Source organism: Mauremys reevesii, linkage group 2, assembly GCF_016161935.1.
Source record: "Mauremys reevesii isolate NIE-2019 linkage group 2, ASM1616193v1, whole genome shotgun sequence".
Lineage (NCBI taxonomy): Eukaryota > Metazoa > Chordata > Testudines > Geoemydidae > Mauremys > Mauremys reevesii.
Genome location: NC_052624.1, coordinates 75438461 through 75462046, shown reverse-complemented (window position 1 = coordinate 75462046; position 23586 = coordinate 75438461). Strand labels below are relative to the sequence as shown.

The following is a 23586-nucleotide window of genomic DNA, read 5'->3' as shown; positions in this document are numbered from 1 at the left end:
CCCAGTCTCAAATTAAAGAGTGTAAGTGGTAGAGACCCTACCACATCCTCAGATAAATTGTTCCAATGGTTAATTACCCTATTTTAAAAAAATCTGAGATGTATTTCTTGTCTGAATTTGTCTAGCTTTATCTTCTAATCAGGCCTTTTTGCCACCATGTCTTTTTGTGATAGATTATGACTAACTGAATAGTAGATTACTTTGTACCAAGGGCAGGCCTGGTTAGAACAGCTAACAAGACACAAATGGACAGGAGCTGGTAACTATATTTATATTGGGGGAGAGGCTAATGAATCTCTCACTCTCTTATTATTTTTCGATAGATGAATGAATCTCTCATTTCTCTCCCCAAATTTTTCAAAATTTGGATGAAATTTTTTTTTTAAAATTAAAATTCAATCTTTGAAAAAAGTCACAGTAATTCAATGAAAGTTTCTGTAAAAACTTTTTGGAGATTGGTTTTTCAAACAAGTTTTGGTTTTTGACCAGCTTTAAATTGGCCTTCATTCTCAAAGGGAATGAAGCACAGGATTAGCCTCACAAAACATGGGTTCGATACCAAACTTCTTGTATGACCTTAAGCAAATCACCTAATCTGTCCACGCCGCAGTTTCCTCATCTGTAAAATAGGATTAATAATATTTTTATTTTATTTGACAGCATAACAAAACAAAACAAAAAAAACCAAACCAACTATAGCACTAGCAAGTAACTCCTAAAGTATCCAATTTTATCTGAAGTAGTCTGGATAAGATCATAGGACTAAAACAAATTCAAAATAATCGAGACAGAGAAGTTTTTTATATATGGATTAACCAGTGAGTGTTAGAAGCCTTATTTAGATGGGGCAGAGACCATCTCTCCCTTTATGTTTATGGAGTGCCTAGCACTTGGAGCTTCTAGGAACTATTGAATAATTTTCAGAAAGTGAATTACATCTCATTTTCCAAAGTCTCATATCTCAGAATCCTTTTCTCCCCTCATTCACCTTAAGTTTTGATTAAAATACGAGCTTCGGAAAGACCATAAATGTGGAATTTTGAGAGAAAAGGGCATACTTTGAGAAAGGGAAGGTAGGATAAGACTGGAATTGAGCTTTTAGTAGAAAGCTATTAAGAACTACTACCACAGTTCCATAATTTATGTTTGCAAAGGATCTTGGGATCCTCTGGGATAAAAGGGTCTATGCCTCTGGGATAAAAGGGTCTATGCAAGTGCAAAATATTAATGCAGAGGAGTTAAAACTAGTTAGACAGACTTGACAGGCATATAAATAAACTCCAGGCATAGCAGCTCAGTAATGCTTTTAAGGACCTTCTTGATTCAGTGCCCCATAATTTGATTTTTATGCCAAAAGAGTTGCAAAGAAGAAGTTGCAGAGCCAGCCTGCTCTTTGTGATAAACAGAAGAGTCGTCAATCTAGCATGGGAGAACAAAGAAAAGCTCAGTGTGATACTTGACACTGACGATCCCAGGAGCAAAGTCATAAATCAGTAATGTGTGTGTGTGATGCTCTGCAACAGCTTCAGTGGGCCTTGTGTTGATGAAGAACTAAACATTTAGCTTATAAAAACAACCTTCTAGCACGAAGAAGAAACTTCAGTCAAGAGAATGCAAATCAAATAAATAAGGATACTGAGGGAATATCTACCCTGGAATAAAAGACCTGTGGCATGGCCTGGGCAATTGACTCAAGCTCATGGGGCTCAGGATGCAGGGCTAGAAACTTGCAGTGTAGATGTTTGGGCTCAGGCTGGAGCCAGGGCTCTGCGACCTTCCCACCTCTTGGGGTCCCAGTGCTCAGGCACCAGCCCAAGCCTGAACATCTACACAGCAATTTTACAGCCAGGCAGCCTGAGTCAGCTGACCCGGGCCAACTGTGAGTATTTAATTGCTGTATAGACGTAGCCTAAAAGTCAATTTTCAATGGTGGTCTAGATATGCCTTCTCGGGCATTCAAACACAGCTAAGTGAAGATGCAAAGAGTTAATATTCCTAACCTGCTCTCCTAACATTCACCAGCTTTCAGAGTTTGGTTTTATTAACCCAGAAATTACAAATACAAAGTTCAGCCCAGACCTTCCTTTTTGGCTTCACCTGCTAGCACAATGTTTGGGGTATTTTTCCCCCAGGCAAACACAGATTAAACAAATTGCATTGGAAAACCATGATTAGGAAAAAAAAAAAAATGAAATGCAGCCATTTACCCATACTCTTCTTTCCCTCATATATCTATATCTACAGATACTTGAAATGTTGCACTCTGAATTAATGTCTTTAGAAAAAGAGGCATTTATGGGAATGACACATTACAGTGGTATGCCACAGTGTCATTCTCAAAAACATTACTCCTAGTATGTCATCTCCAGGAACAATGGCATACCTTGGAAATTAGTTTGTTATTCTTGTGCAGGGTGATCCTGGCGTATGTAACCCCCAAAACACTAAGCTAATTTGACTATATTCCTAGCACAGGTTGGTACTTGTTTCATTAGCAGTAAGTGAACCAAGCAGCAGGTATTTGTAAGAAGATCTTTATTAAGCATGTATAGAGGCCTGTGTAACCAGCTGAGTGGCCTGTGTTTGTTTAGTAACATCTTGCACCAGCTTGTACTCCTTAGTCCCTGGTGTCCCACCAAACTCCTGTGTGATCTTAAGCAACGTGAGCCTCTTTTTCTAATTCTACTCATACTACATTCCTCCCCACCCCACACACACATTTTATAAACCAACACACAATAGCTGATGAACTTCTGTTTCCACAAAACACCTGTAGGCCACAGGTTACTGTACTTAGCCTAGATGAGCCACATCTTTACAGCAGACTCAATTAGGCCTATACTTCCCAAGATAATTTAGTTTTTTCAAAGGTGACCAGACCTGGACCACACTACTTCTGCCTCTTTCACTCTTTTCCATATCAGTTCTCTCGATTCTCCTCCTACTCTGAAAGATTGTCCAAAGAATTAGTCTGAGCGTCTATGCTCTCTGGTACTTGTGGCATTTCAATGATTCACATGCAGTGGTTTCCTGTGCTTCCCCACTCTGTTGGTTTGTAGATGCTTGCAGTTTTGTCATAAAACTTGTCCTACTGAGTGTTCACCTCATGTGATCTGGGAGCCACTGCGCTACTTACAACTCCATTAGTTCACCTTTTCCTTTGTCTTTCCAGAGGTTGGATCCATTCTGGAGTGCCCTGTTCCAGAGCTGGTAATTCTTTGGCTGAGCAGTTGTACTGTGTCACTTGCTTCCTCTGACTGGTCATCATTTCCATTCTGCAGTTTTCTATTTTCTGTATGACCCTACTGTAATCACTCCAGTGCCCAACTTTGTTCTTGCACATGCAGCTAAAAAATTGTTCCATTTCCCCACACTGATGTTGTCTGAGCACAGGGCACTTTTGTTTCACCCACTTAGGCTATCTACCACAGTAAATGCAACTCACTATAGGTACAGACCCCTGACTGCCCTGGTCCTGGCCTGCTTTTCCTTTCTCCACCTCAAAGCATGCACCACTGTGGGTGCTTGAAATCCTACAGTTTTCTGTCCTGTGTTGAGTCCTCTGCTGCACAGGCCGTGTCCAGAGATCTATTTGAGATGAGATCCCCTCTTGGAGCAACAGCTCAGGCAGGCAGTGGTCCCTTGTGCCACAACCCATTCAGCCCAAGTCTGCTAAATCTTCAGCATTGCACGTAGTCACCGATATCCATAATGCTGTCACATAGGGATCTATTCCTTCCCCCTCATATTTGTCCTTTGTGAAGAACATATGCACCCCCACAGTTTCATTGCACTTGGGAGAACAATGGTCTCTACAGCTCTGAACAGTTGCTACTGCTGAGGCAGTGGTGCGCTTCAGTCTGGCTTATAGTTCTCTACCATGCTCCCACATGAGATAACACAAGATTAATTTCTTCCTTTACTCCTCATCTTGGTTGGCAAGATCTGTGTATAGCTCAAACACCTGCTTCCTTCAGGTCCAAACCTGGGCTAGGTTCTTGTCTGCAATAATCAAGGGCACCTGGGGGTGATGTGTGCAATGATTCACGCTGCTACATGCTGTGCGCCGCAGCTTCTTACAGATAAATCACTGTCACCATGTTAAAAATAAGTGATGTGGCAGGCAAGCAGGCATTTGTAGGAAAGTTATCTTTACTGAGCATGTATAGAAGCCATTGTTACATTTGTCTAGTGGTAGCTTGGCCCAACTTGAGCCTTTTGGTGGCACACCAAACTAGGTCCCTCCTGAAATCTGACCCTCTTCCTCCAGTTCCTCCATCATACACAGTGTTGACCTTGTCAGTGGCATTCTCTGTTTACTTGAAGTCCAGTTGTTGATTAATCAACTTGTGATGTCCCCAGCTCTCATGAGGAGGTATACGAAGTGGATTTCATCCTGTCTCCAAGCACAACTTCAATAAACAGTACATTTAGAGCTCCAAGAAGTCAAGTACAATGCCTAGTCCAAAGCATTAAATGGGGATACGTTTAACAGGACAAGATAAAAGGTAATACCTTATCAAACAAACACCTCCTACATCCCAAGGCAACCTTGTCCCTAGTCCCAGAGGCCCAAGTGTGACCCTATTGTCCTACTAGAACAGGGGTTGGCAACCTTTCAGAAGTGGTGTGCCAAGTCTTCATTTATTCACTCTAATTTAAAGGTTTCGTGTACCAGTAATACATTTTAACGTTTTTAGAAGGTCTCTTTCTATAAGTCTATAATATATAACTAAACTATTGTTGTATGTAAAGTAAATAAGGGTTTTAAAACATTTAAGAAGCTTCATTTAAAATTAAATTAAAATGCAGAGCCCCCTGGACGGGTGGCCAGGACCCAGGCAGTGTGAGTGCCACTGAAAATCAGCTCGCGTGCCATAGGTTGCCTACCCCTGTACTAGAACATCCATGCATGTTAAACACCTGTCAGGGATGGGCAAACTTTTTGGCCTGAGGGCCACATCAGGATTGTGCAACTGTATGGAGGGCTGGTTAGGGAAGGCTGTGCCTTCCCAAACAGCCTGGCCCCTGCCCCCATCCACCCCATCCCACTTCTCACCCCCGACTGCACCCCTCAGAACCCCCAACCCATCCAACCCCCTCTCCAGGTTCCTTCCAGTCCTAGGATTCTATGCTCAATCCTTTTCTCAGGCCAGACAGGAGGAGCTGAAAAGTGCAGTCAATGGTAGTGATGCCAACTCTGAAAGATTCACAATAAAATTATGAGTATTTGATTATTTTCTTTAGGCCCTAGCTCCTGGAATCACATGATTTCATGAAACTCGGCTTTCATTAAAAAAACAAGCACATTTCTAGCCTTCATGGCTGCAGAGAAAAGCTTGAAAGTGTGAACCCTAAAGGCTCAAAAACTACAAGGCAAATAAGAACTCAATATGTTGCTTTTTTTAAAAAAAAATCTCATTCTCTTTAAGTAAATAGGATTATTTCTTGAGGCCTGACTCATGATTTTTGAACACTTGGGGTTACCAAAAAGCAGCCTTAAATAATGTGGTAACAATGCTGAATGTATCTCACAAACCCACAGTTCAACACAGCAAATCCCATGTCAAAATTCCAGGATGTTCAAGTCCAATAAAAAGCAACATCCTTAAGTGTTACACATGACTTCAGTGGGTGCTGTAGCCAACAGAACTTGTAGGTTCTCAGCACATCTCAGGATTTGACCCAAAGATTATTTCAAGAAAGAAAAAAATAAATAAGAAGCAAAGAGTTAAAACAGTTACAGATACAATTGGTGTTAAAAGTTTTTGTTTTTTCCTCATTTGCTTATTTCAACTACTTAAGTCTGATTCAGGACTCACTCTTGAGTTCTGGTGTTTCCATTCAATGGAAAAAAAGACATTCAAGTCCAATAGATGTCTAATGAGTAGTCTTGTACATTTTCAATTAAGGAATGTTATTACAGGTAGCTTGTGTTTGCTCCATGTAATCTATTAATACCACCAAATAATAAAATGTTATCTGAAGTTAATTCACTTTAGTAACATTTCCTAAAGTGCAGTTTATACTCCTCAGGGACTTCTGCACCACTGAGCACATGCATAATTCATGTCCGGCGCAGAATTTTTTTTTCCCCCTGCACAGAAAATACATTATTTCTGAGAAGTGCTGCAGTTCCTTCTTTTGCCCACCAGAGGCTGCTGTGGCACCAGTAGTAATACCCAGCAGCCAGATGTGTTCATCAGAGCACCCTGCCCACAGAACCAGGTTAGGAGGCACAGGATATTGAGGGGGGTGGGAGGAGAGAGAGACACAGACAGAGTAGCTTCAGAAGGGCTGGGGGAGGGGGAAGACTGGGTCAGGAGCTCAGAAGCTAGTGGGCTGACAGCACTGTGCCAGTGGTTAAATGGGAGGAGGGCTGCGGGGCCACATATGGCTGACTGAATGGGACAGACATGGGGTCAGTCAGGGCCTGCATAGGGGAGGCTCCCCAACAATCCCCGCCCCCTGCCACAAGAAAACCCTGTTCCATACTTTTCCCACCCACACCCAGCAACTCTCCAGGTTCACTCCCAGTATCCTTCCCTCTCCCTCAGCTCCTCTGTTACCCCAACTCTCCCAAGCGTTTGCACTGCTTCTGAGGAGGGCAGGAAATAAGTTTCTGTATTATAGTTTAAATGAATTACTCAAAGTTCTGTATTGATTTGCATTGTAAGGAATCTATTTGTCCAAAAAAAAATTCTTGAATCTTTTTTTTCCCCCCTGTATTATAGACTTACTTGCTAACAGGTATTTTGAAATAAATTACCAAATTAATTGAAACTAGTGTGATTATATTGTGTTACTTTGGCAAATAAAATATGCAGAATTTTTAAATATTGTGTGCAAAATTTTTTTGCACAGAATTCCCCCAGTAGTAAGTTTAGCTCGGAATATAAAAATGGCATTTGTAGTATTCGACCCTCAACCTATCAATCATTCCCATATCAAGTATGCTGTTGACAAGCTGTATTTTTCTAACCCCAAACCTTAAAAACTCAGCCTGGGATTTTGAGCTATGACATTATTTGTGTGAAGCATGTTTTTTGGTGTGACTTGGCAACGTTCATTCCAACCATTGAAAACATCAGTCTTTCCTCACCATTCTGATATCTTCTACCAAATACTTAGGGCAAACATCAGAAACAACCAGAAATATCTATTGGGAAGAAACTGTTGATTCATAAAAATCAGACAATCAATACAAGTGTTGATCACTAAACCCAAATTCCTCTCCAACTACTCTTTGATGTCCTTATCTCTCAAAATGCACTTATTTTATTTTGTACGTGGAGTCACTACGGGCAAATCCTGGCCCCACTGAAGTCAATGGGAGATTTGCTATGGATTTCCTGGGAATCAAGAGCTGATCTGTTATAATCACATCTTTGTAATGAATGCAATGTACATACAACTTATCTTAGTTATTGAAAACAAATCTAGTCTGATTTGGACGCTCTCTGTACCTTCAGTTATTTGGTAATCTTGTTTGCATGCACCATTTGTATAGTGTTATGATAAAAAAGAAAAGCAGTATGTTAAAGGAGAATTCTCGCTCATACTTATTTTTTATTTACATAACTTGTAAAACATTTATTTTGGAGATCTAAATTAAAGTTGACAACATCCCCCTAAATCAACAGAAAATGCAGGTTTTTAACCTTTAAAATGAAAGTTATTTATCTAGACAGATCAACTCTGAGACTGACATTCCATTATCTAGATTGATAAGAACGTGAAAAAATAAATGTAACCAAGCTTAAAGAATTCTGTTTCATTTATTGCTTGTGTGGTCTACTGAATTTTAACTCAGCCCGATGGGGGACTTTCTAAGAACGCCCTTCACCTTTAACAGATTATCTTGCCCTGCTTATCCAAGGCAAATATTTGCCAAAAAAGTCTCTGTTACTGCATGAAAAGGCAGACCAATGTGTCTGCTTGACCAGACACATTGTACAAAAGACAGGGCTTCTGTACAATGTGTCTGGTCATGTTTTATAATTACCAAATTCTGGAAAGAAATCTCTAAAGAGCTTATTAAAACATTATATAGAACATTCTAAATAAAGTCTGGATAGATTACTCTAGTGTGTAGAGACTCAATAATTCTTGCCTTTGAAACAAATATTTTAAAAAAAGTGGAAAAATCTTTTAAATATGCTGAATGAAATTTCCTCCTGGTAAGATAACTTTACCTTCTGAAGAATAACACGGCATAAGCATAATATCTTAAGAGTAAGGCCCTGAATCCTGGAAACACTTATACATGTATTTACCCTTGTCCACCTGAGTAGTCTAAATGAATTCACTGGGATTTCTCAGATGCATAAAGTTAAGCATGTGCTTAAGACAGATTGCTGCCCAGTTGTAACATACCAAATAATGAGAGACAGATTTTCAGGAGTGGTTCATTTAAAAAAAAAAATGTATTGGATACCCTCTGTCTTGTATTAACATAGATGAATTACCAACTTGACTTAAAAAAGTTGTTTTATTATCCCTGCCTCATGAACTATAGATATTTGTGAGTTCATGTAGCATGCCTAATACTAGTTTTGCACAGTCTTTGAAAAGGTTAACCTTTTGCTATAAAATAAAATCTAACACAAAGATGGTAAATTTGTAAAACAGATACATTTCAGATGTATACATTCACATTGTACATTAAATCCCCAAGCATTGGTCAGCAGGACTTAAATAGATAAAAATACATAAAGAGACTTTCCATTCTCTATTATCTCCTCATGTATACATTAAACTGGATCATTTAATCAAGGTATAATTTTAATCTCCTCCCACCCATCACCCTCTCGAGTCAAACCGTGTCAATGCAAGAATCAACCCCAAACACAAAGGTCAGTTTTACTGGAACTGGTGTGGTTTGTGTAACAACATTTATTCTTAGAAGGAGTATTTCCACTTGGAAACTTTACAGGAATATAGAAACAGCCACAGCATATACCAGAACAACAACAACAAAAATACTCTGTCTAGCTTAGTATCCTGTCCCTGACAATGGCAAATTCCCCTTGCATTAGAGGATGATGCAGAACACCTATTATGCGTTTACTTGTACTGCAATATACTTCAATACAAGCCCATAGGGAAGAGGAGATTTTTTTTTTTGAAGGTCAATTGGTGGTCAGTTTATTCACTGACACAAAAGGATTGACAGCACTTGTAATTCAAAACCCAACATTTTAAAAATACCAGTCTCTTCCTTCAGCAATGGTAGATAACCACTTTTCTACACCTGCACCTAATGAATGCACTATACACCCAGATACACAAAATGTTTGGAATTCCATCAGAGAACCTGCTAGTGATTAAGATAGCTAAGAACTTTTTTGCCTTTTTCTACAGGAGTTCTAAAATAATCAAGCTGCAGGGGATTTATACTATTAAAGGAGTTTGGAGATAAATAAGGCGCCATTGTAACAAAAACACAGTTTCTGGCTGACAACACCCAGCTAGTGGCAGATTTTACAAAATGAGCCTATCCTATCTACCAAATGCATAAGACATAGAATCATAGAAGTGTAGGGCTGGAAGGGACCTCATGAAAATGGCAAAATTTTATATTATGATGCAATTGTAAAAATTGCATCATAATATATATGTACAAGGGGGCTGAACAAAGGTTGTACAAGAAACATTAATTCTGGCACCTCCTAACTTTTGAATCCTTGACTTTCCAACTACAGTAATTTCTTTAAACATAGTTGCATGTATAATATATGTATATGATCTTGATGCAAGCAATTAAGTTACTTGTAGTAAGATGCATTATGTTTACGTGATCTTTAGATCTGTTGTTGGTCTAATGTTTTAGATGTATTGTATTCAGTAAAATATTTGAAACAAAAAATACTGCCGTCTTTTAACAGTTGGATTCCGAGCATTCAGAGGACAATAGTGCATTTGTTTTTACGTTCTATTTCTACAGCCGTGGTCATGGGCATTCAAGCATGGATTCACCCTCACCTCACCTAACCCTTGCTAGAGTCTGTGCTACCAAGGTCCTCAATAGTCTGAGAAAGTAACTCAGAAGTGCAAGACTGATCAAACAGTATCATGAGGTTTTACCAACTCCTTAATTCCTGGATGCAACATTTTGTCCAGTTAGATCTCCTCTACTCTTTCCCATACTTAAGTCACAGCTACTCTGCAGCATGACACAGCTCAGAGCCTACGGTTTACTGTTTGCAGCACTGAAGTCTTGGGAATGTCACTCACAGTACAGAAGAAAATAAACAGAAAGGGAATTCGTTATTGAAATTTCTGTACAACACATGCACATATACACCGCACACCTCTGTATTCTCTGGCAGTCTAACTCCCTGACTAAACAAACACATAAACACAGTCTGAGCTGCAGAGCCTCACCAGAAGTCTCCTTAAATCCTGGCCTGGACAAAGCAGTCATGGAAAGGGATGTTGACTAACAAGGTAAGTCTTGTGTTCAGGCATTTGGTAAGAAGCAGAGGTCCTTCATAAGGGTCCTTTTCAGTTGAGCGTGTCAAGTCATCAGCTAAAACACAAACAGCCCCTGTTATGCCTGTTGATGCTATTCTCTCCAAATAGACATTCACTCCCAACAGTTCTACAGGATTTTTCAATATATATTTTGTATTTTACAGATCCCAGTCAACAGATTATTAATCTAGTCCCCATGATGACATTTTGTTAACTTGGTATTAGTAAAACTAACTGGTTCTCTTAGTCCCTTTCACTTTCATAGTTTAAAGTCTAATACCAATCCCTCCTAGGACCTGATCCAACTCCTAGTGAAAGCAGTGACCTCATTCTCCTAGCACTGTGTAAACCAGGAGTTGCTCCCCTGAAATTCCATCACTTATACCTGTGTCACTCTGTTAAGTGACAAAAGAATCAGGGCCAATGACGCCAACAGGAATTGTCTCCTACCCTTACTGAGCAGTGCTGCTCCTTAGAATATGTGATAGGTTATAAAATTTATTTGTTGTTTGACCCTAGGAAAGAGGGCTTGGTGCTCCTTCAGACGCACAATTTCTACTGCTTTATTGGAACTAGAATAGGAATGAGTGTGGAGAATCACATTGTAATGCTTTGTACCCTATTTTTCTTATACTTTTGGATAAAGCTAAAAGAAAAAGACACACACACACACACACACACACACACACACTTAATTTATGGCAGTGTTACTCCCAGCAGAGAACAACAGGCTGAATGAGAATGCATACGCACCAGCAGAGGAAAACATGCCAAGGGACAGACAAGGATAATGCTTGGTACCTTTTCAGTTCTGAAGGTCTCAGAATTCATGTGAGGAATTTGTGTTTGTTTTGAAACTTTAATCTTTATAGCAGTAGTGAGAGCTTTTGCAAGTGCTGCTTTTAACTCAACCTTTTGCTATCCACTTTGCATGTGTGTGATGTGTGTGGATTGACTTCAGGAGTGAACAGAGAACTCCCATAATTGCAGGGCAGGAAGGGATGTTCACCAGCAGTGCAAGGCAGCTGCTGTTGGAGTGGAAGAGTTGTCTCATGGTTAACACACAAGGCTAGGAGTCATAGGACATAGGTTCCATTCCCAGCTTTGCCAGAGTTGTGTGTGATTTGAAGCAAGCCATTTAACCTGTCCGTGCCTCAGTTTCCCCAGGTGTGAAGTAGGGTAATGATGCTTCCCTACTTCCCAATGTGCTGTAAGGCTAATTCATTTGTGTGTGTAAAACACTCGGAAACCCTCAAATGGAGGGTCCTATAGAGGCACAAGGAATTTTTATTAACCAACTTATTTTTTTAATTTGGGAATGGGGGCGAAGAAGGAAAATATTACAGTGATAAAGGGGAAAGGCAGTGATGAGAGGGAGAGGCATGGAAGAGGACGCACCAATAGGAAAGGAAGTCCAGGATTTTGTACTATTGTCTTAGCCCTATGTTTAACATAACAGCAGGGTAAGGAATCTGCATCCCTTGTGTTGTAATTCTACCCATACTGATACCCAGTCTCTTCACTAGCAGTCGAGTTTCAGTGGTGGATTTTAAAAAAGCCCAACTCCCCCAGGAAAGCCTTCACACCACCTAGCAACAGAGCACCCCTCAACAGCCTCCGATGTCACCCTCCTCACATATATTGTGACACTCAGCCACTGCACCATCTTGAACTAGGGCTGCAGGAGACTGGATCTACTCCACAGGAACTGCTGGGAGCCTGGGAGGGCTATAAATTACTTCTTCCCTAGCAGAGCACCACACTGGTATCAGCACTTCAGAAATGAACAAGAGTCCATCCGCTCCCTCTGTACCATAGAGCCTTCATTCGGGCTTCTGAGTGAGCTACAAAAGTCCCCTAATCCAGCTCTGTACTTTAATTAGAATTAAAGCATTCAAAGATTACTGCAGAGATTTTACTGCTCATCTCTAGAATAAATGCCAACAAGAATTATTTCAAAACTGACATTGAAGAGGCATAGAAATTTTGATTAGACTCACTACCCATCCAATGACTGAATTTATGTTTATGAATATTTTTAAATGCATTTTTCTCATGACAAAGTAACAGCACTGGAGACAAATTCTACCTTAAATTTTGAGGTATCGGGAATTTCTCACGTTCCTGAACTTTTGTAAAGTGTCCCCATTCATTTCAAGTTCTGTTAGATAACACATCCCTGTCAATCCCACTATTGTTTCTGTTCATGCTCCGGGCACATTCCACACATCACCTTTCAAACTTAATTTTCTTGTATTTCACCCACATAGTCCTCTTGTTCCAAGGAAATACACTGATCTAGTCCAGGACACTACAGACCTTTCAGGAAACAGAGCTTTTAACAATGATGTGATCCCAAAGGAAGATGGAAATTATACGTATATATTTGCTGAAGCAGTGGTGGTTAGTGGGATGATGGAATAACAGTCTAAAACGCAGCGAGGTCTGAAACCTGACTTCAGCGGGAGTTTTGCCTGATTAAGGAGTGCAGGACTGGGCCTAGAATTCATGCCATGCATTTTCACATTCAGTGTGTATAAAAAGAATCTCTGAAGTTGACTGCTGCAGAGGTAATTTGTTACACTCAGTAATAAGTGATTAATTTTAAGCATTTGCTTAAGTCCATCCCTATTCAGCAAAGCACTTGCTTAACTTTAAGAATGTGCTTGAGTTTCACTGACTTTACCCAAGCATATGTGCCCAGTTACTAGGGGAAGTATTGAGAGTCACACCATTCCAGAAGCCGGAGAGCAGACTTCCTGCTACTCCTGGGAGAAAGGAGCGGGGCTCATGCTGCTGTCTCTGCCTCTCTCAATGGGCACTCCAAGTTGGGCGGGGGGGAATAGGGCCATTGCCTTAATCAAGCCCTGATAATTCATCTATGTGATGTGCAAAGCATAGGGCCAATGAGGAGATGCTGCGCCAATAAAATGTTTTTAAAATGGAGTAAAACTTTTGTTTTACACTTGCCCAAGTAAAGGCTCTCACTGAGTCATTCCTGTCCACAGTTCTTACTATTTTATTTATTTCATTCCTCCTAGTACTAGCTAATTCACCGGAACAGTGCTAGAATTTGATAAGACAGACAGTGTGCCTTCTAGGATGAATTCTATTAAACTGAAGAGATGTTTCAGGGATGCGTGTTATAAAAATGCTCTCTCACAACTCTGGATCTTTTTGTTCTAGTACTGTGGTGAGCCTCCAGTTTTATCAAAGCAGCAAAGAGTTCTGTGGCACCTTATAGACTAACAAACATATTGAAGCATGAGCTTTCGTGGGTGAATACCTACTTCGCTGGAGGCATGTCATCAAGTTTTATCACGAGAACCAAGTACACGTGATACCTATTTAATCTGAGACTCACTGTACCATCAGAATGAGAGATAATTCATTAGGAATCTTTCTGGATTATACCCCAGAGTCAGACATCTTAAATTTGGATAGGGGTAAATAAAATAAATAATACCTAGTTACTTAATTGAGCCATAATCATGATGTATTGCCCGGAAATGCAATCAAGGTACAAAATCCTGTATAGCTGCAGAACTGCAAGAATAATCAAGTTAATGAAAAACCCAGAATAAGGATGTAGATTCATAAGCACTACGTAACCCTGAAGAGTGTTTGGGTGTGATATATATGTGAAAAAGTGAGTGATCAGCCTGGTCACACTATTAAAATCTGGTAAAAAGAATGCCAACCCATTTATCCACTTGCAGCAGCACAACAATCTTCTAAATACTTTAAGCTGTATTTGTTTAAAATAAATATCCAGCATAAAGACTAAATGCACTAAGACAATTTTTAAAAAAAGAATACTGTATCCAGCAACATGTTCGCGGCAGCAACAACCTGGAGGAATCAGTGTCATTATTCAAAGTAAATATTTTTATAACTATGCTTAGCAACCAGAAAATTCTCCACTCCTGCAAAGTGTTCCGTAAGAGTTGGCTTGAAATGCTGATTTAGTACTCTGAGGGGGCACTTCTAGTCATTGTTTCACTGATCCATAAAATTCCTGAGAAGACAAACATGTCTTTCTAAGCCATCATCCTGTCTTTTGAGAGGATATTTCTGTTCTGGACAACTCTGGAAGTGGTTTTTCTGACTTCTTTGAAGATGCAACATGATACCTTCATGGGGTTATACTAAAGAAATATCTGCCACTTCCTTCTACTAGGCCAGGGTATAGCTTCACTGCAGAATGAGTCTGGGTAATCAGCAGCTGGATTTGAACATGAAGTATAGTTTATCTTGGGTTTGAGTAGCTGCACAAAAAAGCCACACTGAAGTTACTCTTGTCTTCACTGTCTGTTGTCATCTATGTGTGTTGCTAAACTTCTGGATGGGGGGGTGCTATCCCATAGTTCTTTGATCTCCATAAGCCAAGCTGCTCTATGATTCTTTCCCAGTGAATCATGGGAGAACCCATCTGTTCTTCTGCCCACAAACGAGAGAATTGTGGGAAGGCACTGGAGAACTATCATCACTGGTGGGATTTATCCTGTGTCCAGGTTATCTGAGCTTTAGCTTATACCCCCAGCAGTGCCAGCAACCCAAGGTTTAAAGCACCACTAAACTCAGAGGAGAGGGTTGTGTGTGTGTGTGAATGGGAGGTGGGGGTTAGAGGCAACACCTAACTAACAGCGTGGCCTAACTCTGCAGTGAGACATATTCCTAACTGGTACAATTTTGATATATGTTCAAGTGCGTATCCATTTTCTTTGCTAGTTGAACCTGTGGCATTCATCCTTTACCTCACACCAGGTAAGAGATCTGTAATTTTAGAACTACAAGTGATTAATTGTATTCTCACTGCTACAGGTATATGGTTGACTGATAATTTATGCAGCAACATAGTAATAAAACTGAGCTTTTAGAATTCCTGATTAGGGGATCTGGATTAGTTTTAAAGTGGACTTTCAGTGAGTTTGGTACACTCCCATCCAGAAGTGTACACAAGAGCCTGTATGTGTGGATTGTTCAAGCAACTAAGTTTAACTATAATCTCAGTCTCAAATGGAATTCATGCCATTGTACCTATGCTAGAGGCCCTTCACATAGTACTTTCATGAGTTCTGGATCACACTTTACTGAGGTTCCAATTAACCTATTCAGATTTCTCTTATCAGAGAAAACATGAGTGGGCTTGTGAACCTTGTTGCAATAAGAAGTGGAAAGGCAATGGGAAGGAATGTGGCATCTCTTTTGAATAGTTAGTGACTATAGCTTGATTCTTTTTATTTGCCTAATGTTGATACTGGAATGTTCCCAATATTTTAAAACTTGAATTTGTTTACATTTCAGGTGCCTAAGCACTCTGGATTGTTCTGACAATATCTAATAATTACAGCTCCACACAAGTATTTTGGTTAGTAACAGAAGTTACTTTATATTACTTCCTCATACTAGGTAGTATCTTGTAACATGATTCTTCTCTGGCTGTTTCTGCCAGAGGTCCAGTAAGGATCCATACTGCACATAAGCCCGGAGTTCCATTTGGCTGGTTTGCTTTGATGATAATGGATAAGATAATTATGCCACTGCTGGGTCAGACTTTTGGAAGTTTATAATAGTTATAGTCTCAGCCCGTGAAAGTGGTTGTGGTCAAATAAGTAACCTTTCCACAAACCATCCTCAAAGCAAAACAGTCAAGCAGAAACTTACATGGTGGATTGAAATGCTTAAAAAAATGTTTAAGATATCTAATCATTAATTAAATACATAGGCTAACTTAAAAAATTACAAATTAATTTACAGAGAGGCAGTGTGTCTAATGATTCAGCGCACAGGACCAACAACTAGGAACTCCCACATTCTAATTCCTGCTCTACCATCAATTTATTATTTGGCCTTAAGCAAGCAACAATCTCATTTTTGCCTGGCACCTGGTATAGTTATTTACATCTGTGCAAAGTAACAACAAAAGACTAAATCTGTTACCATTTTGGGCTGAGCTTGCAAGACTTCTACTGCACTTGATGGCATTTCTGTTTGGACATTTGGCTGTTTAGATGTAATGTGATGATTGGATGCGGTGTTCAAAAGTTAATTCCAAAAGTTCAGGGAATGTTTGAGGCAAGTTCCTGACACCTTGAATGGACTTGTCTCCCAGAAAACAGAGAAATAATGGTGGGGGAGTGAGGGAGGCACAGAGCCATGGGGGGGGGGGGGGGAAGAAAAGAATGGGAACCCTGGTATTGGGGCAGGGGGAGAATAGGAGCGTATGCTCCTATCTATGCCACAGAACCCTTGGCATAGATTGTAATAGGGGAGAACAGGGGACCATGGTAAAGGGGAAAATGGGGATATGGGAGGGGAAAGCAGAATGGGGGGGAGTAGAGGCATACACAGCACCTGGCATCGAGCAGAATATAGGACACACAGGGCCCCTGGCAAGGTGTGAAATGGAGGTCACTGGTAAAAGGGTGAAGGGGGTGGAATGGGAGTGCACACAGAGCCTCTGGGGGGAGGAGGGGAGAGGAGCTTGGAATGCACACAGAACTCCTGCCATGGGGACAGAATAGGAGAACCTTAACTGGGAAAATGGGGCACAACCAACCCTGGCATAGAGGGAAATGTGGGGGCACACAGAGCCCCTGACATGAAGTGGGGGTGAAGAGAGTTCCAGAGAGTCTCTGAAATTGAGAGGGATGGAAGGGTGGCATGCAGGAGCCAGGAGCAGAGAGGCAAATGAAGGAATACAAGGAATCCCTAGTGTGTGCAATGAGCTTGATCTACAGAAGCTTCAAAGCACGAAACCCCCTACTAGAACAACTCTGCACAGGTGCAACTAAGCACTAATACAAAGAGCAATGAAATGATGAATTAGTCCCTTATCCATCTGTAAAACAGGACTGATGTGTTACTTAGTTTCTTATAAGGGTGTTGAGAGAGTTAATTTATTAATATTACCAATGCAGTGTATAAACACGTAAAACAAAATATTTGAAAATCTGGTCCTGATTGGCCAAGACTGTTTTTCCCCTGCAAGAGTTGTTGACATTACAAACACTAAAACAGACAAAAGAACACATCCCCTGCTCTGTGTAGGTGTTTATGTCATCAAGTTTTACGTCTTTACAAGACTAGAACTTAACATTTAGCATTTAAAACTACTTTTATTTTGTTACTTAAGTCAAATGCTCTGTTACTGATGAGATTCCAAACAGAATATTACAAGCATTGTACTCTAGAAGCACCCAAACCACTGGCCTGCAGAAGTTTTGATTGTAGTGCAGGAAGCATTGCAGCTTTTGCAGTCAATGAACTGGGGGAAAAAGTTTGATGGAGGCTAAAAGCCACATAAAAATGAGCTTCTCTGTGATGATCCTAAAGAGCACATTTTGGGGGCCAAACTCTCAACAGTCCTATGGTCGGTCTATAAAATGTGTAATTTAACAGACCCTGATAGAATAGAAAAGTTATTGTTTCTGGATTACTCATTTAGACCCCACCAGCTGATCTGTGTGGATAGGCCCACATGGTGTGTGTGTGGGGGGGCATAATTGTCTGCACATATGGATCTGTTTGCAGGGTCTGAGACTAAAACATTAAAGTTCTTCATTGGTGATTATTCAACTTTAATTAAAGCTGGATGGAAATTGATTTACAACCTCTGATGCTGACATCAGAATGATGTTATATTTCTGTAAGATACACACAAGAGATTCTAATATAATTGTAATTAAAATAGTTAATTGCAACCAGGCTCAGCATTTACAAGTATTCAATGCATGACATATTAAAACATCTAGCATTATACTGTGCAAAAAGGGTGTATCTGACTTTTCAGTATTAAAAACTATTTTGTTTTTTGCATTGGTCTGCAAAATGCTTCAATCTCCAATTGTCCTGAACCTGGAAGCTAGCATATTTGAATGAAGAAACAGAACAACATTGTTTGAAAAGTTTGTTAGACTCATCTTTGAACAGGTAGTGTAAAGGCATAGGCTCCAGCCCCCAGTCTTGCAATGAGCTCCACCCAGGCAGATCACTACACTGGGACAAGTCCTTCTGAAGTAAAAGGGGCTATCCTCCTACAGTCTGCATGCTGGAGAGAGGTTTCTACAGGGATAGCCTCACCAGCGGTGGCTTCTTTGTGGGATTAGATTCTGACTCAGCGGTAAGGCTTAAGCTAAAGTGCATGGGATCGATTGGAGCTCATCGACTCCGGAGTCGCTCCACAGCTGCGCTCACAACGCAGCCCGGAGTAACCCGCTACTTAACAGAATCATCAGCTCACCTGTAACCAGCCTCTCTGGCAGCTGGGTTTCTCCCCAGCAGCAGCGTGCTCGCGAGGAGCTTTAACGTTAAAAGCAAAGTCACCGCAAAGGCGGGTCCTTGTGCAAAGCCCCCATCCCCAGGCTGCTGGAGAGAAGCCACAAAGCGTGGGAGGGAGAGTCCAAAAGTCCCCAGGAATCCTGCCCGGGAGCAGCAGCAGTCAGCCCCGGCGGCTCCCCCGCCCCACAAGCCGAGGGGACTGGGGTTACTCACGATCTCGGCCAGCATGAGGACGCCGGGCGCGGTTCGCAGGAACTCCCTGTCGTAGGCGAGGGTGCTGGTGCTGGCGCCGGCCGGGGAGAAGCTGGCGGTGAAGGAGCTCCTGGTGGTGGTGACCATGTGGGCGCCAGGGCGCTGCTGAGGCGGTTGCTCCATCCTCAGCCGCCGGGACCCGGGCTGGGCAGGCTGCGGCGCAGTGCAAGCCCGGGGTGCGCCGGGCTCGGCCCGGCCTATGGGCGCCGGGAGCGGGGCGGCGGGCACGTGAGCGCAGAGCGAGCGCGGCTTTGTGCGGCTGCCAGCCCGGCGCGGCCCCCGGCCCCGGGGCACCGCAGCCCCCTGCCGGGCGGGGCGGGGCGCAGGGCGGGGTGGCCGGAGGGAGGCGGTGGGACCTGGCTCCACGGGCTGGTCACTTTAAGGCTTGTACCTTAGGGGTGGGGGGCGGATTCCGGCCCCATTGAGGACCATGGCAAACCGCCCCCTCCCCTCCCCTCCCCAGGGCAGGAGCGCAGCCCTGCCCGGGAACGATGTCAGCTTTGTGCTGGGTCCACGGAAAGGCGCTTTCTGCCTCCGCTCGTGTAAACCCTTGTTTTGGGCGGGGTTTTGCCTTAGGGAGCAGGCTAAGGGTCGAGAGCGTCTCTTTCCTCCAGCGGAGCCGCCTTCCGGCGCTTTGCTGGGGCTCTCCCCCGCGGGGTGTCAGGCGCCGGTCAGTGGACACCACATTTTGACCATGAGCCCCCGACGCTGTTCCCTACCCACGCTGGCTGTCCCCCGCGGGTAGCCACGTCTACCAAAGGCGCACGGGACGCTTTGGAGAGGAGAAGCATTTAATCCCCGTAGCTGCTGCTGCAGGGTGCTAGCAGCAAAATAGAAAGTGGGGTGTGACAGGTTGGACCTCCCCTTTCCAGGGTGCCACCTTATGTGCTGGGATCCCACTGAGCCCCCCTGTCCCACCAGCCTGGGTCCCCCAAACTCTGTGCTGCAGTGACAGGCTCTCAAGGCCCCTTCCAGCACACACACAGGTTGGGACACACCCAGCTGTAGAATCCCACACGGTCTACAACAGTGGTGGGCAGCCTGCAGCTGTGGCTGCCCACAGCTCCCAGTGGTTGCATTTGCCATTCCAGGCCAATGGCAAGTGCAGGAAGTCGGGAACGGCAAGCTGCAGCCACTGGAAGCTGTGGATGGCCATGCCTGCGGACGGTCAGTGTAAACAAACTGTCTCGTGGCCCGCCAGTGGATTACCCTGACGGGCTGCAGGTTGCCCACCACTGGTCTACAATCAGCTCTCTGTGGGAGGACTCAGCTAGGGGATTGCCAAGCACGCCAGTGCAAACACCCTCTGTAGTGTAAACCCAAAATTATACTGTCTTGCATTGTGTGGAGATCTATATAGTATGAGCTAATTAAAATCACCCCCTCCCTCAAAGTGGAGGAAGATATGCACAGCTTTTTGCCTCCCCATCTCCAGTTATGAATTGCACAAACTGGGTTTTGGAATAAATATGAAACAAGTTTATTAACTACAACAGTAAATTTTAAGTGATTATAAGGGATAGCAAACAGAACAAAGCAGATTACTGAACAAATAAAACAAAACAGGCAAACTAAGCTTAATACACTAAGGAATACTGGCTACAAATAATAAATTTCTCACTCTAAATGTTGTTTCAAGCAGGTTGCAGAGTTTCTTGAAGGTAAACTGCACTACTAGCAGCTTAAATCTTCAGGTATTCCTTTTACAGGCTGTTCTTTCTCACCTGGACTCAGCCCCTACCTCCCCAGCTCAGTTTCTTTGTTTCTTCAGGTGTTTTCAGCAGTCTTCCTTCTTGGGTGGGGAGGCAGTGGAGAAGAGCCCTGATTACCTCACTTCCCAGCCTTAAATAGGATTTACCTATGGTGGGTATCTTTTGTTTCCTAGCCTACCCCTTTCCAGTGGAAAAATACCAGCCCTGGGACCATGTACCAGGTGACATGATCACATGACCGTGTAGTGTCAAAGCAGCATCCCATGAAGCTTCTTAGGAAGGTGGGAGATTAGTATCTTCAAAGTTCTATTGTCCTTAATGGTCCATCCAGGCTGATTGCTTAATGTCTGGTGGGAGTTCCCCCAAATACACACACAGTTGTAATTGTTACATAGTCAATATCCCTAACTTCAGTAACAGAAATGGTACATGCATACAAATCAGATAATCACTTTCAGTAAACCATAACCTTTCCAATTATATCTCACATGACCCATCTTGCATAAAACATATCATAGTTATGCCATATTCATATAACAATATGTTTATGAAGAATATGGGGTGCCGTATCACAGGGTGGGGGAAAGAAAGTATGTGTAGAAGATTTCAAACCTCATGAAGGGTGACATTAGGATTTATCTGGGTCTTCAAAATAATCAAGGGGCGCCTGCTTACTCCTCCATATAGAAGATTCTGATGGGTTTGCAAGGGTATATACCAGGGTCGGCAACCTTTCAGAAGTGCTGTGCCGAGTCTTCATTTTTTCACTCTGATTCAAGGTTTCGCGTGCTGGTAATACATTTTAATGTTTTTAGAAGGTCTATTTCTATAAGTCTACAAAATATAACTAAACTATTGTTGTATGTAAAGTAAAATGTTTAAGAAGCTTCATTTAAAATTAAATTAAAATGCAGAGCCCCCCAGACCAGTGTCCAGGACCCGGGCAGTGTGAGTGCCACTGAAAATCAGCTCGCGTGCCGCCTTCGACACCCGTGCCATAGGTTGCCTACCCCTGGTATATACAAAGGCTGTAAAAGTCAGACAGGGAAAGTTATCAGAGACTCATAATGACCTAACATTTTTCATCTATCTTCATGACAATACAGGACTGTTCCCTGCCATCCATTGTCTAGTGGTTGTCCAGTCCAGTTTTATGTCCCAATAATAATAAAAAAAATAATTATCATAAGAAGAAATAAAAATCCTATACAAGTCACTTAAGAGCTTCCTATGTTCAATGTCCTATTCAGAAAAAGAATCAGCAGGCATGTGTTACATAAGAATGGTCATACTAGGTCAGACCAAAGGTCCATCTAGCCCAGTATCCTGTCTTCCAACAGTGGCCAATGCCAGGTGCCCCAGAGGGAATGAACAGAACAGGTAAAATCATCAAGTGATCCATCCCCTGTCACCCATTCCCAGCTTCTGGCAAACAGAGGCTAGGGACACCATCACTGCCCATCCTGGCTAATAGCCATTGATGGACCTATTCTCCATGAACTTATATCGTTCTTTTTTGAACCCTGTTCTAGTCTTGGCCTTCACAACATCCTCTGGCAAAGGGTTCCACAGGCTGACTGTGCGTTGTGTGAAGAAATACTTCCTTTTGTTTGTTTTTAACCTGCTGCCTATTAATTTTGTTTGGTGACCCCTAGTTCTTGTGTTATGAGAAGGAGTAAATAACACTTCCTTATTATTCCATGTTATTTTATTTCCACTTTCAGGGATTTGCCCGTCATAGAAATATGTATAAATGGCAATTGCATTTAAAGGTTAAACACCCCCAGAAGTGTCTAACCCTCCCATTGCCACACACACCCAAATTTAAAAATTAATGTTAACTCCTTCCAAAAATGTAAAATGTTCTCTATAGAGCTGGTTGCCGTTTTCCTTTCGCTGTTTACTGATGCTATCCTACCAACTCATGAGAAAGCCATTGGTTTGATTTTTCAGTATCATCTTTCATTGAGGGGTTGAATTGAAAGGGGAAAAAAAGGTGATGGTACTATTCTAAGCTTTGCCCACAATATAAGTTCTGCCCATGTGAGCAGAGCAGATGGTGGTGCTCGCAGTAGATTGGGCTGATGTTTAAAATAGCATTGTGTGCTACCATCTGAGCTCCTCGAGCTTGGCTCCCCCTCCTGCAGGCTTCACTATGTCCATGGCTTTGCTGGGTTCCTTTCTGACTGGAGGCGGGGAAAAGTGGTGGCACCTACCAAATGCCACCCTTTGTGGCAGTTAAAATGATATGTTGCTCATAGTATATTGTGCAGATCTGTGATTCCTCCTCCTTTGTTACTGGAGCAATGAAATAGCACTGTTGACATTTATATGATCATTTGGGGCATTTGACTTAATATTTAACAGAGATGAACAGGGCAGTGCACATCTGTCACAGCTACTGTTGCAGGCTCTCTGTAGATTCAGCTGTGTCTCTATTGCTTACACTCTATTCTCCCTTTTATTTTTTTTTAATGAAAGCTGAGATTTTAAAGAAAAAGTCAGCAACTTCAGACAAGTATTGATCTGTGTACCAGCCCTGCTTTCAGGCAGCTTCCAAATAAAAAAAAGGGCTTTAGCTGACGGGCACTGCCACTGCTCCCCAGGAGCTCTTCTTTCACAACAACACTGAAGTTATTCTAAGACCATACTCTTGTTGTTAGTAAGGAGCCACCATAACAATGCTAACTTTCTGTCTCTCCTTTTTAGAGCTCCCAGCCCACCAGATCTGGAAGTACAAAAACCCAACAAAAACAAACAACACCGGTGTAAGATGAACACTCGTGCCTACAGCACTCCTATAAACAAGACAAATTACAAATACAGGACCAATCCTTCACATGACTTTCCCTTCTTGAGAAAC

The 23586-nt window shown here is 42.2% G+C and overlaps 1 protein-coding gene across 1 annotated transcript in view; it reads right to left on the bottom strand.

Annotated features, from left to right (window-relative positions):
* The window catches only part of CMTM8 (CKLF like MARVEL transmembrane domain containing 8), a 49722-nt gene extending 30181 nt beyond the window's left edge, over nt 1-19541 (bottom strand). The window contains exon 1 of the mRNA XM_039521799.1: nt 18973-19541. Within this exon, the coding sequence (XP_039377733.1) occupies nt 18973-19134 (162 nt within the window). The 5' untranslated portion in view covers nt 19135-19541. The remainder of the gene's footprint in view (nt 1-18972) is intronic.
* Between the last annotated feature and the right edge of the window lie 4045 nt (nt 19542-23586).